The sequence below is a fragment of the Mustela putorius genome, unplaced genomic scaffold, assembly GCF_011764305.1.
Source record: "Mustela putorius furo isolate JIRA1106 unplaced genomic scaffold, ASM1176430v1.1 tig00003987_pilon_pilon_pilon, whole genome shotgun sequence".
Lineage (NCBI taxonomy): Eukaryota > Metazoa > Chordata > Mammalia > Carnivora > Mustelidae > Mustela > Mustela putorius.
This window is the reverse complement of record NW_025422126.1, coordinates 5574510-5588870: the sequence shown is the minus strand read 5'-3', so window position 1 is coordinate 5588870 and position 14361 is coordinate 5574510. Positions and strand designations below refer to the sequence as shown.

At 41.2% G+C, this 14361-nt stretch overlaps 1 protein-coding gene across 26 annotated transcripts in view; it reads left to right on the top strand.

Moving 5' to 3' along the window:
- The window catches only part of XRRA1 (X-ray radiation resistance associated 1), a 72051-nt gene that overhangs the window by 18390 nt on the left and 39300 nt on the right, over positions 1-14361 (top strand). For 11 of the 26 annotated variants that reach the window (XM_045071404.1, XM_013064340.2, XM_013064346.2 and 8 more), the window contains 3 exons: positions 481-578; positions 4863-4937; positions 7852-7985. The exons of 5 other annotated variants lie outside the window; for them this stretch is intronic. In XM_045071404.1, the coding sequence (XP_044927339.1) occupies positions 4917-4937; positions 7852-7985 (155 nt within the window). In that variant the 5' untranslated portion in view covers positions 481-578; positions 4863-4916. Of the gene's footprint in view, positions 1-480; positions 590-4862; positions 4938-7851; positions 7986-14361 lie in introns of those variants that run through there. 10 more of the 26 variants (XM_004768042.3, XM_045071407.1, XM_004768047.3 and 7 more) reach the window with 4 other exon arrangements.

The following is a 14361-nucleotide window of genomic DNA, read 5'->3' as shown; positions in this document are numbered from 1 at the left end:
ATTTTTTTTAATTTTTTTTTTTTTAATTTACTTGTTTGACAGAGATCACAAGTAGGCAGAGAGGCAGGCAGAGAGAAAGGAGGAGGCAGGCTCCCTGCTGAGCAGAGTGCCTGATGTGGGGCTTGATCCCAGAACCCTGGGATCAGGACCTGAGCCAAAGGCAGAGGCTTTAACCCACTGAGCCACTCAGGTGCCCCAAAGATAATTTTTAAATAGGCTTTGGAGTTAGACATAGACTCAATTCTTGACCCTTTCACTTCCCAGCAATTCCATTTATAGCAAATCACTTAGCTTAGACAAGCTACAATTTCCTCAGCAGTAGAATGAGAGTAGTAACTCTTATTTCAGGGGTGTTAGAGATTTAGAGGCCATGTGTATAAGACACCTGACCATAAGCTTAGTCAGTGGGAATCCAGTAAACAACCACTCTTAACAGCTTTCTCTTAAAAGTAGCTAATTCTCTTTCTCCTCTCCCTGTAGAGGCATTTCATACATTTCCAACCTTAAAGGAACTGGAGCTCGCATTTAATGGAATCAAAACAGTCTATGTGAAATACGGAGACTTTAAGTTCTTGGAAGTAAGTTGGAGGTAGGGAGTTTTTGGTGCCCACCTGTTTCTTTATAAAGAATGGGTATAAAGGTCCCTACTGATTATATCTGTTGGGAAGGAGCTCTCTGGGCCTTTATAGTCAGACTATTGCTTCACAGCAGTCTTCTGCAGAGAGTGGTGGGCTTGGTGGTGCTCATGACGGTAGTGGTAGTGGCAGCTGTGGCAAATAGGTGAGACTGTATCATATCTGTGGCCATTGTGTGTGGTCCTGAAAATAAATGCCAAATTTCATGCCAGAGGGGTCTGTGCAGAAAATTGAGTTTAAACAGAATAGGAAGGAGAGTTTGAGGGGATATCTGGATCCAGTGGGGGTTATGGAGCCTGAGAGGTTAAGTGCTTGGCACAGATCAGGCCAGCTGAACTAGAGGCATTATGGACTAATGCCAGAGACCCATCCTGGTCCAAATGAGCCAGATTGGCTCCAGTGGGCTCAGGTAAAGGAGGCTAAAGGCCTAGTCTGTAGGACAAGAGATGACTATGAGATTGAACGGGACTCCTATAAGTTCCGTAGCGCACACTTTTTTTTTTAATGTATTTATTTTTATTAATTATTTTTATTAACTATAATGTGTTATTTGTCCCAGGGGTACAGGTCTGTGAATCGTCAGGCTTACAGACTTCACAGCACTCACCATATCACATACCCTCCCCAGTGTGCATAACCCAACCACCCTCTCCCTACTCCCCTCCCCCTGGCAGCCCTCAGTCTGTTTTGTGATAATAAGAGTCTCTTATGGTTTGTCTCCCTCCCCATCCCATCTTGTTTCATTTTTTCCTTTCCTACACCCACACCCCCCACTCTGCCTCTCAAATTCTGTATATCAGGGAGATCATATGGTAATTGTCTTTCTCTGATTGACTTATTTCACTCAGCATAATACCCTCTAGTTCCATCCATGTCATTGCAAATGGCAAGATTTCATTTCTTTTGATGGCTGCATAGTATTCCGTTGTGTATATATACCACATCTTCTTTATCCATTCATCTGTTGATGGACATCTAAGCTCTTTCTATAGTTTGGCTATTGTGGACATTGCTGCTATAAACATTCAGGTGCACGTGCCCCTTCAGATCACTACATTTGTATCTTTAGGGTAAACACCCAGTAGTGTGATTGCTGAGTTGTATAGTATCTCTGTTTTCAACTTTTTGAGGAACCGCCATGCTGTTTTCCAGAGTGGCTGCATCAGGTTGTATTCCCGCCAACAGTGTTTCCTGACTTGTTAATTTTCGCCATTTTGACTGGTGTGAGGTGGTATCTCATTATGGTTTTGATTTGTATTTCCCTGATGCCAAGTCATGTGGAGCACTTTTTCATGTGCCTGTTGGCCATCTGTATGTCTTCTTTGCAGAAATGTCTGTTCATGTCCTCTGCCCATTTCTTAATTGGTCTATTTGTTCTTTGGGTGTTGAGTTTGATAAGTTCTTTATAGATTTTGGATACTAGCCCTTTATCTGATATGTCATTTGCAAATATCTTCTCCCATTCTGTCAGTTGTCTTTGGTTTTGTTGTCTGTTTCCTTTGCCATGCAAAAGCTTTTGATCTTGATGAAGTCCTAGTAGTTCATTTTTTGCCCTTGCTTCCCTTGCTTTTGGTGATATTTCTAGGAAGAAGTGGCTGTGGCTAAGGTCATAGAGGTTGCTGCCTATGTTCTCCTCAAGGATTTTGATGGATTCCTGTCTCACATTGAGGTCTTTCATCCATTTTGAGTCTATTTTTGTGTGTGATGTAAGGAAATGGTCCAGTTTCATTCTTCTGCATGTGGCTATCCAATTTTCCCAACAACATTTGCTGAAGAGACTGTCTTTTTTCCATTGGACATTCTTTCCTGCTTTGTCAAAGATTAGTTGGCCATAGAGTTGAGTTTCTATTTCTGGGCTCTCTGTTCTGTTCCATTGATCTATGTGTCTGTTTTTGTGCCAGTACCATACTGTCTTGATGATGACAGCTTTGTAATAGAGCTTGAAGTCTAGAATTGTGATGCCACCAACTTTGGCTTTCTTTTTCAACATTCTTCTGGCTATTCGGGGTCTTTTCTGGTTCCATATAAATTTTAGTATTATTTATTCCATTTCTTTGAAAAAAAGTGATGGCATTTTTATAGGGATTGCATTAAATGTGTTGATTGCTCTAGGTAGCATAGACTTTTTCACAATATTTGTTCTTCCACTCCATGAGCATGGAACATTTTTCCATTTCTTTGTGTCTTCCTCAATTTCTTTCATGAGTACTCCAAAGTTTTCTGAGTACAGATTCTTTGCCTCTTTGGTTAGGTCTCTTCCTAGGTATCTTGTGGTTTTGGATACAATTGTAAATGGGATTGATTCTTTAATCTTTCTTCTGTCTTGCTGTTGGTGTATAGAAATGCATGCAACTGATTTCTCTGCATTGATTTTATAACCTGACACTTTACTGAATTCCTGTATGAGTTCCAGCATTTTTTGGAGTGGAGTCTTTTGGGCTTTCCACATAAAGAATCATATCATCTGCAAAAGAGTGAGAGTTTGACTTCTTCTTTGCTAATTTGGATGCCTTTTATTTCTTTTTGTTGTCTGATTGCTGCGGCCAAGACTTCTAGTACTATGTTGAATAGCCATGGTGATAGTGGACATCCCTGACGTGTTCCTGACCTTACAGAAAAAGCTCTCAGTTTTTCCCCATTGAGAATGATATTTTCTGTGGGTTTTTCATAGGTAGCTTTGATGATATTGAGGTATGTACCCTCTATCCCTACACTTAGAGGAGTTTTGATCAAGAAAGGATGCTGTACTTTGTCAAATGCTTTTTCAGCATCTATTGAGAGTATCATATGGTTCTTGTTCTTTCTTTTATTAATGTATTGTATCACACTGATTGGCTTGTGGAAGTTGAACCAAGCTTGCAGCCCAGGAATAAATCCCACTTGGTCGAGGTGAATAATCCTTTTAATGTACTGTTGGATCCTATTGGCTAGTATCTTGATGAGAATTTTTGCATCCGTGTTCATCAAGGATACTGGTCTGTAATTCTCCTTTTTGTTGGGATCTTTGTCTGGTTTTGGGATCAAGGTACTGCTGGCCTCATAAAATGAGTTTGGAAGTTTTCCTTCCATTTCTATTTTTTGGAACAGTTTCAGGAGAATAGAGATTAATTGTCCTTTAAATGTTTGGTAGAATTCCCCTGGGAAGCCATCTGGCCCTGGGCTTGTTTGTTGGGAGATTTTTGATGACTGCTTCAATTTCCTTATTGGTCATGGGTCTATTCAGGTTTTCTATTTCTTCCTGGTTCAGTTTAGGTAGTTTATATGCTTTTAGGAATGCATCCATTTCTTCCAGATTGTCACATTTGCTGGTGTATAGTTGTGTAGCACACTCTTGACATTTGTACATCCATAGCTGCTCTTTCCTGCATGTTGGCCTTATAGTACAAGTGTTTTATATTCAGATCTCAGCAGAATGTCTGTGCATCATAAGCCTTGGCGTTGACCCCAAAGAGTTGATAACTTTAATTATTTAATCTGCCAGCATCAAGAGTCAACCACTCTTCACAAAAGCCTCACTTAACTTAGTCTTGCCAGAAGGAGAGAGAGAGTTCTTCCACAAGAGTGAATATTTCAGACTTGATGGCCTATGTATGCCAGAGTTTTTAAAAGCTTTAACTGCTTGGGACGGCAGTCTTCTTAAATGGGTTATTTGTCCTTTTGTTCTTAAAACATGCTATACTAGATGTAATGGTACCTTTTCTCCATGGTTTCAAGCTATATTGAGGATGGGGTGATTTACTATGACTTGGAACAGGAGTTGTCCCCAGACTTGTCCAGGAAGCAGAGCTCTTGAAAGTCCAATGAAACAGAGAGTGTAAATTGATAACAACTGGTAGTTTTTTGCTATGTTAAAAATAAAATTGAATACTAGAATTTAGTATAAACAGTGGGAAACAGATTCCAGATGCTAGAGAGAGAGGTAGCCATTTCCTTTATCGATAGGCTTGGGAGCTTCTTATGAACTTCCATTTTTTTGTTATTTTACCTTTTTAAAAAGTAGTCATTTTGTGTGTCATATATTGTCATGCATTGTGCCAGGCATCTTGTTTTCCTCTCCCCTACTATTTCAAATCCCTAATTCAAGTCCCTATGGGCCCTGGGGAGGGAACATGACTGTAGGCTCTGATCCCACAGCTGACTAGCTTGGATCTACTGATTGATCATGATTGACTTAGATGCCCTATTTCTTAGTTTGATAGCTTCTGATAAAGTTTATTTATCTGGCAGATCCAGCCTTACCCAAAGGAATTTATTTACATAAGAGAGCAGACCAAAGTCAAGATGCCGAATGTAAATGAGAAGGTGAAATCTCTTGGCTAATCATTTATTTCTATCTCTGTGATTTATAAGGTCTCTCTAAGAAAAAACATAAAATTGTCCAAAGTCCTGAATTTGCAGTTCACAGTAATGAATACTTTGATGTATAATAAAACTTGATGTGACTCAGCAGGTATAGTAGGTTAGGAATCTTCTGTTCTTGTTTGCCAGAAAGGCTGCCACCCGAGGAGTAGAATTCTTCAGCAGTCAATTTAGAAAAACTTAACTTTGCCATGATTTGATTTTCTGCATACTGGTCTGAAAAAGTCTCAGCTGGAGCCTGGCCCTGAGAGTCAGGAGACTGTTTCTTGTTTTGGTTCTGCCACTATTTTGATACAGCTCCTTGGCCAAACCACTTCTTTTCTCTGAGACTTAAGTATCCCCCTCTGCAAATTCTGGGTCAGCTGTCAAGTTCTGTGACCTGTAATTCTAAAACTATTCGTTTCTTTGAGCTGTCCTTGATTCTGTGGAGAGCAGATTTGGCCCCAACATTAAGTAACCAAATCAGCTAGGACAGGGGTCAGTAAACTTATTCTATAATGTGAATATTTTAAACTTTGTGGTCTATATGGTTATAACTAGTCACAACTGTGATAACTAGACAACTCTGCTGTTAGAGAAGGAAAGGAGCCATAGATACCACATAAAAAAATGAGTGTGGCTGTGTTTCAACAAAACTTTATGATGCTGAAATTTGAATTTCACATAATTTTCACACAGTATTCTTCATTTGATCTTTTTTCAACCATTTAAAGTGTAAAAATTATTCTTAGCCCACAGGCCTTACAAAAGAGGCAGCAGGATGGAAATGGCTGAGAGGTGTTAGTTTACCCACTCCAGAGCTAGCACACTGATGAAACAGCTCAGTGTGATTGGAATGGAAAGTGAAACACAGTGGAGTAGTGATAGGTGAGCCTGGAGAGGTAGCAGAAGAGAGACTGTGGGAAGCCTTGGAAGCCTCACTATGGAGTTTGAAATATCCAGTGGGTGTTAGGTATGGCTGCTGGCATGAAGCATGAGTTGGGGGGAACAGTATGAGAGATATTGAGACAAAATCCATAGGTCTCATTGACTGCTATGAGGGAGAGGATTTTCCCACCTTTACCTATGATTATCTGAGTCCTCTTTCCAGGTCTTCCTCCTTAAAGGCTTCTATCTTTGCCCCTGCCAAATAGAATCACCCGTTAGTGTGAACTCTCAAAATTTGGAATTTGCTGATGGCAGCATGAACTCATCACTCCATTGGTGCTTGGCACCTTTCATAGTCTGCCCAGTCTTCTCAAACCCTCTTATACCATGGACTCTAGTCATACCCAAACTATTTGCAGTCCTTAGAACAAAGTACACTACCTCCTGTCTCCGGCTACAGTGCTTGTTTTTTTGCCTTTAACAATTTGGTGAATACTGACTAGTCTCTGAGGACAGCTCCAGCGACATGTGCTCTGTGAAGTCTCCTGGATCCTCTGGTAGAGCTGACTGTTCCTTTCTTTGTGCTTCCACTGGTCTGTGTTCAGACCTCTATCCCAGCAGCATTTCTACTTAGTAGACATATATGTTTATCTACCTGAGCAGCTAGGTTGTGAGCTAGCAGAGGACAGGCTGGTACAGAGTAAGCCTTCAGCATATGGTCCTTGAATGAAGAGATGGTTATAATGATGACAGCCAACATTAACTATACTTACTATGTAGCAGAGTCATGCTAAGGGTTTTATCTACACAGTTTTTCGTAAGAACTCATTATTATTTCTATTTTATAGAAGCTCAGGTTAGGTAATTTGCCCAAATCCCAAATTTGGCCAGTATTTAAACTCAGGTCTATGGAATCCATCAATTGATTACTACAGTGGAGTCAGACCAAATCCAGTCCTCCTCTGTTAGTGGCCTACAGCCACTTGTTTATATGTCTGTTTGACTGTGCAACACTGATGTGGTCAACCAGCTGGGTAAGAGGCTGAAATGCCTCCATTCAGTAGGCTTCAATGAGTATGTGTGGAGAAAGAGGGAGGAAAGAAAGCAGACTTACACATGAGAGCTTAAGTGAGTGTGTAGAGGCCCAAAAGAGAAAGAACAAAGATTGGGTTGATACCATTTATCACAATTGTCTTTGTCTTTGCAGACAGAAACTCAGTTTCCTCACTGGACCCTGACCTAGTCAACTATTTCATGAATCTAGGTGGCCAGTTAGAAAGTGGTTGATAGTGACAGTTTGGATTATTGCCCTCATAAACCTGTTCATTTCAGATGATTTTTTATATGCACCTACTATGTACCAGGTCCTATCTAAGTTACAAGGATATAGTGATACAGTAACATGGCTATTGACCAGGAAGTTTATGGTCTAGCCTACCATCATGTGCCAAGGTTATGCTAGGCACATCCATGTACCAACATCCCTGTTCCTCAGATGTGTGTCTCCTTATCAGGTACCTGGCTGACCATGAGAAGTATCCCTAGATAAAGCACCCAAATTCAGGGGAGAATTCCCTGAGAGATTCCAATTGGCTGGTAAATTAAGAGAAGTTTTATAAGGAGGCAGCTTTTGAGTTGGCTTTCTGGGGCTTAAATTCAGATACATGGAGAGTGAAAAGCTCTCCAAGTTGAGTGAAAAGCTCAAGCAAACACCTCTAGGTGGGGTGGTGCAGGAAATAGGGAAGGAGTCACTTTGGTCAGCACCACAGGATAAATCAGGATTTGTAGTGAGAGCTAAAGCTAGCAAATAGGCTGGGAACAGACTATAGTAGGCCTTGAATGTTAATCCAGAGAGTCAAGAAGGTTTGAGGCTTATGAGTGATGGGGTTGCCTAGAAGGTTAAAAAAAATGGTGAGCCCCCACCTCATGTATGAGCATCATTGTCATGTGTAGTACTTCTGTTCTCCCATCTTTTATCTTTGTACCATAGTTCCTGGACCTTTCCTTCAACAGCCTGACTGCAGAGGCCATTTGTGATCTGGGGATTCTCCCGCACCTCCGTGTCCTGCTCCTTACAGGCAATGGGCTCACCTCCCTGCCACCCAATTTGGCTGTCAAAGAACAGTAAGTTCTACATCCTAGGGTCCATCCCATGTGTTCCCTCATGAACCTTTGGGTGCAAATATGCAAGGTAATAGCCCAGAGCAGCTCAAAAGTGCTATGAAGACGGCTGTGAGTGTTCAGAGCAGGGAAAAATGCTGCCTACCGAAGCTCCTATGAAAGGAAGTCATGGGAATGGGGCCCCAAAGAATGATTAGGGCTCAGATGGGTGTCTTCACACTCTCCTATGCTGTTAGGAGACCCTCAGGTATCTAGCAAGTCACTTTCCCTGTCTCTGATTGGTCACTGGTAAATTGTGGATATTGCTCTTGCCAGACTTATCCCTTCACAGACCTACTGAGCTTTGTATGTTCCCATTCTGCACCTTGGTTCAGGCTGTGCCTTCTGACCATGATATAATAATGGTCAATGCAATATACATCATAATAATAATGCTAATGCAATATACATGTGCTTACTATGTGCCAGACACTGTTTTCAGCATGTTATACATGTTAACACATTTAATCCTCAAAACAGCCCTATGAAGCAGGTGTCCTGTTATTATCTGTGTTTTATAGATGAGGAATTTGAGGCCCAGCTATGTTAAGTAACTGCTGATAATGACTAAGCCAGAATTTAATGAAGTCCATCTGATCCAAAGACCATGCTTATGACCATTACGTTCTCTTCTCATATGGATTTTGCATATCTTCCAAGGGCCTATTCAGACCCTCCTCCTCTCCCTATCAGAAGCCTTCCCTGATGGCTTTAGACCATACTTCTTCCCTTCTCTAAGCATCTGTTGAATTTAATGTTTTCCCTCTTACTTTAGAAGTTTATATATTCTGTTGTGACTTATGTCTCACAAATAGGTATATATATGTAAATAATAGATAAATGGGTGAAATACATAGAGTCTCCCAAAAGTATTGTGAGCACTATGAGGGCAGAGGCTCTGTCTTAGTCATCTTTGATCTGAAGCAGCTGGTTGAGGAGTCAGTATTTTGGCACAAGTACCTATTCAATGGATGTTAACCAGTTTAGAGATGGTGTAGGCAAAAGTCATGGTGATAATATTTGTTGTGATGATGGCAGTTGCGATGGAGTTTATAGTGATGATAGTGGTTGGTTAGTTACCCAAGAAGTTTGGATAATAGTAGTGATCATTGTATTAGGGATTTCATTAGGCTCCTTTTGTTTGCAAGTGACAGAAGTCAACTCAAACTAGCTGAAGCAAAAAGGGAATTTATGGGGCGCCTGGGTGGCTTAGTTGGTTGAGCATCCAACTCTTGGTTTTGGCTCAGGTCATTGTCTTGGGGTCATGGGATCGAACCCACACTGGGGTCTGCACTCAGTTGGGAGTCTGCTTGAGGATTCGCTTTCTCTCCCTCTGCCTCTCCCCTGATTTGCATGTGTGCACTCTCTCTAAAATAAATAATTTTTCCCCCAAAACCCCAATAAAGCCAAAAGGGAATTTTTGGCACATTTACCTGTAAAGTCCTAAGGCGAATGCTGGATACAGGTGCACAGCATGTTGTCAGGACTTTGCATGCATCTCAGTGTCTTTCTTCATCATGTGCGTAACTTCTCTCTCATCTTTCTCTCACTTACTTTCTCAGGCACATGCACACATCTTTTTTTTTCCTTGGTGTTGGCAGGCTTTCTCTATGACCAGACACATATCAGTCAGGGTCAAGTCAAGAATATGAAAACTACTTGAGGTATTGCAAATTGAGGGGACTTAAATGTTTGTCATGGGGAGAGATAATAGTTGGCATTTTATTATGAAAATTTCAGACACACATAGAAGTAGAGTCAATGGCAAAATGAACTTCCATGTACCCATCACCTAATGATTATTGCCTGACAGTTCTGAGGTCACAGACAATCCTGTTTAATCTATACCCCCACCACTTTTTTGAGCTTTTATTTATTTGTTTGACACAGTGAGCAAGAGCATACAAGCAGGGGAGCACCCAAGGGAGAGGGAGAAGCAGGCTCCCCCCTGAGCAGGGAGCCCAACATGGGGCTCAGTCCCAGGACCCTGGAATCCTGACCTGAGCCAAAGGCAGACGCTTACCCAACTGAGCCATTCAGGCACCCCACCTTAAATTAGTCTTAAGAAAAATCTCAGACGTATCTAGCTATCAATGAATACTGCAGATTCATGTAGTTTCATCTGTAATAATCCAGTGTATACCTCTCTAAAAGAGAAGGACTCTTGAAAAAAATCATAATCAGAGTACTTTTATTCCACCTAAATATTAGCAACAATAAATAGAGGGAATTGGTTTTATAGGTGGTGGAAGGGCTAGAAGAGCAAGAAGGAAAAAGATTGATGCCCAGAGGTCAGATGCCTCCCAAATCCTGGACTTCAGGCCACAAGCCTGTCCCTGCTGCTGGGCTTTTAGAGAGGTTGTTGCCGCAGTTCTAGATCTGCTGCAGATGTGCTGCCCCAGTCAGGGCTGGAACCTCACCAGCAGGGATGCCGGTGCAGCACTGCTGCCGCCAGCAAGCTGTCAGAAACAAATGAGAGAGTTGCTTCTCCCCCTCTTCTGGCCTTCCAGTCTCACCAATCCCTCCCTTGGCAGTATCTCACTGGAAGCCAATTGGAAAGATGGTCTGGGAAGTGTAGGTTAGGGGTGACCATGGCCCATTAAAATACATAGCAGAACACAAAGGAAAGGAATAAAGTTCAAGAGCAAATAGGCAGATGACTGGTGCCTCCCAGCCCTTGGAAGCCCAACATCTACTCTCCTTCTCTCCATATTTAATCACAATATGCTTTCATCTTAAGTGAAGGATCTTTTCCTTTTCCATGAAGATACTTTCACCCTCTTCTATAAAGGGATATGAGACCGTTCCATAGGTCACTGTATCCATTTCTGAATGATATCATTTTCTCTTCTAAAGCAGTCACAGTGCCAAATAGATATTTTATAACCTAAAAACTAAGTTTCGAAGTCATTCACCATTAGTAATTTACACACAACAAGCAGAGAAGAAAATATATGTATTTGCTACAATAATCTTTTCTTAACTGGTCCAGAGGCCATAGTACACATTTATGAATCCTTCCTTCATCACATATTTAATGTTTCCTTCTCCCTTATCTAGCACCTTGGCAGTTTGGGCTCTTTAACTGGCATGATATCCTAAATGATCATTCCTGAAGAATCAGAGTTATGAATCCTTTTTTAATAGGCTGTGGTAGTTTTCTACGAATGCTTTTTAAAATTGTGGTAACATAACATATAACATAAAATTTACTATCTTAACCATTAAAAAATTTTTTTAAATAATCTCTATACCCAACATGGGGCTCAAAATCATGACCCTGAGATCAGGAGTCAGGTGTTCTACTGACTGAGCCAGCTAGGCACCCCGTCTTAACCATTTTTAAATGTACAGTGGCATTCACGTAAGTCCCTTCACATTGTTGTTGTACCATCACCACCATCCATCTTCAGAACTCTTTTCATCTTGCATAAATTCCATTAACTTTGATTAATGGACATGACACTTCTAAGAGGAATACCTTATAATTCCCTGGATTCCAGTCATATTTCTCTTTGTCCTCAAGGTATAACAGCAATCATACCTACTTTGGATAATCAGTATCAATCACCCAGCCAATATAGTAAACTCCTTTTTTTTTTTGTCTAATGGTTTGTTGGATTGAGGAACCCAAGTGGCCAGTAGCAATCTCAGGTTCTAGTTAAGAGAAACTATTCTTTGTGTCCTCTGTAAAAGTATTCCTCCCTAGGCAACTAAGACCTCTACTTGTAGGAATGGAGGCAAAAATTCGGCAAGTGGATGATTGTAAGAGGATCTGTTCTTATTTCCTTTCATTAATTCCTAGATCCTATGTTCTGGTTATGAGGAAGACCGCATCAGTACTGGTTGCTGGTTTATGTGAAACCTTATCTTTTTAGTAGTCAGAGCCCTGTCTTCACAGGGGTTAGTCTCCTAACTGGTATGATAAATAAGTTGTTAAAAAACTGCTCTACCTTTCTATTAGATCAGCTGCTTCTGATGGGGAAAATGTGGTAAAAAAGTGAATTCCATTTTTATGGGCTCATCATTGCACTTATGTGCTATCAGAGGTGTTCCATGGTTAGAAGCAATGTTATGTGAGGTACCAGGATAAAGAATATGATATTCTGTAAGTCCCCTGATGCCGATGCTGGCAGAATATTAGGGAATGTAAATCTCTATCCAAAACACATGTTTATTCTGGTAAGCAACAAAACAAACCACTGTTCCTCTTATGAAGGAAGGTGCTTATTAAAGTCATCCTCCCACGAGGTGGTTGGCTAATCCTTGCAGAAATGGTGCCATGTTAGGGGCTCAACGTTGGCTTCTGCTCTTGGCAGTTTGGGTACTCAGCAGGGGGGTAGCCAGATCTCCTTGGTGACGGGATGTGTGTAGCCTCCATGCCTGTGCTAAAGGCCATTTTTCAAGTACTAGGGTATCTGAGGAGAGAGGCCATCTGACTTCATGGAATGGGTCATCTTATCCACCTAATCACTGAGAGTCTCCTCTAAAGTGGATAGCCTTTGGGAAGCATTCACATGGGATGCAAATAATCCTTGTACTCTGTCCATTCTGAGAAGTCCACTCACATAATTTCCCCCTTAGACCTTGCTCTCAGCAGTTTTACTTTTTTTTTTCCCAAGCTTGGACTATTCTGCTAAACTGTTAGCCACTGCCCGTGAATCAGCGAAAACAAAAAAAAAATAGATATACACATTGCTCTAAGTTTTACCTATTGGGAGGATTTTTCTTCCCTTGTCTTTCAGAGTCACCCCTGTATAAAGTTGTAATACTGTAATAGTCTTTTAGTGTCAGCATATCATGAACAATCATTTGTAAACCCAACTAGGGTGTTTTCTCCTACATCAACTGCTCACAGAACCTTAGTTGTGCTTTGATGGAGAGGTAACAGCAGGAGTAGGCATCATAGGAATCTGAGCCATATTCATTCACACATTTTTTCCAGACTTGCTTGAGCTGGATCTCACATACTGCTTTCACTTGCTGAGGGAATTCTGCCCATTTAGTTCATGTTGAGTCACTCAGGTCACATGGTCACTTCATGTTCCTATGATCAGCTAGCTGTTCAGTCTTCACCAACATAGGGTAGTAAGCCAGAAACTATTTTTCAAAAGGAGAATAGTTATCCACAGAATAGGGCATATATAACTTTGGAGTGCCTGAGTGGCTCAGTTGGTTTAAGCATCTGACTTCAGTCCAAGTCATGACCTTGGGGTCCTGGGATGAAGCCCTGTGTCAGGCTTCCCACTTGGCTGGGGGTCTGCTTGTCCCTCCTCCTCTCTCTTTGCTTCTCCCCCTGCTCGTGCTCTCTCTCTCTCAAATGAAAAAAGAATAGGACATAACTTGGCTCAAAAATTATTCTGCGGGGTGTCTGTCTGGTTCAGTTGGAAGAGTGTTTGACTTTAAATCTTGGGGTCGTGAGTTCAAGTCCCCTGAGGGGTATAGAGATTACTTAGAAAAAGAAAACAACTTAAAAAATAATTCTGCAATTGGGACCTATAAAAGGCTCTATTCTTAGAAATGATATAACCTATCCATCTAACCAGGACAAACTTGAGAGGGAAAAGGAACACTGTTAATTATTTTAGGGTAACAGGTGAAAACCCAGAGTGTCCTTGAAAACCAGGACGTTATGGTAACCCTGTACTATACAGCACACCCATTTGCCTTAGACATTTAGAACACTGTTGGACCTATTACAAAACCGCATCTTGCTCTGGGCCGGACACAAAACTGGCATCCCCTGGGATGTTCAGTAAATGGATTAGAATAGCACAAATGTTTTATGCATTGCTTCCCAAATCTAAAAAGACCAACAAAGCTTTGTGTCTTTTTCTTAAGTAAGAGGTGGTGCGAGGTGAAGGATTATGTCTTTCACATTGGAGGTATATCCCAGCATGCTCCCAGCTACCTGGACATCAAGAAAATCGATCAAGGTGGTAGTTCTTTGAATTTTTGTAGGGTTTCCCTCCATTCTCTGACATGCATGCATCTTACTAAATTGTCTAGAGTATTTGCAACTTCCTGCCCATCAGGTCCAGTCAACATGAGGTTCTGTGGAATACCAAACTGGATTAGCAATAGATGTGTAATAGATTATGTAGGCTGAAAGAGTTGATGTTGATGTGGCCCTAAGAAAAGAGAGCAAAGATGTACTGTTGTCCCCATCAGGCAAAAGCAAACTGCTCCTGGCAGTTCCTATTCACCAGTAAAGAGAAAGAAACATTTGATGGGTCCTTAGCTGTATTGCAAGTGCCAGGGGCTGTGTTGATGTACTGTAGTAAGAAGAGTCCACATGTGGGGCAGCAGCTGAAATTGGAGTCACTACTTGATTAAGTCT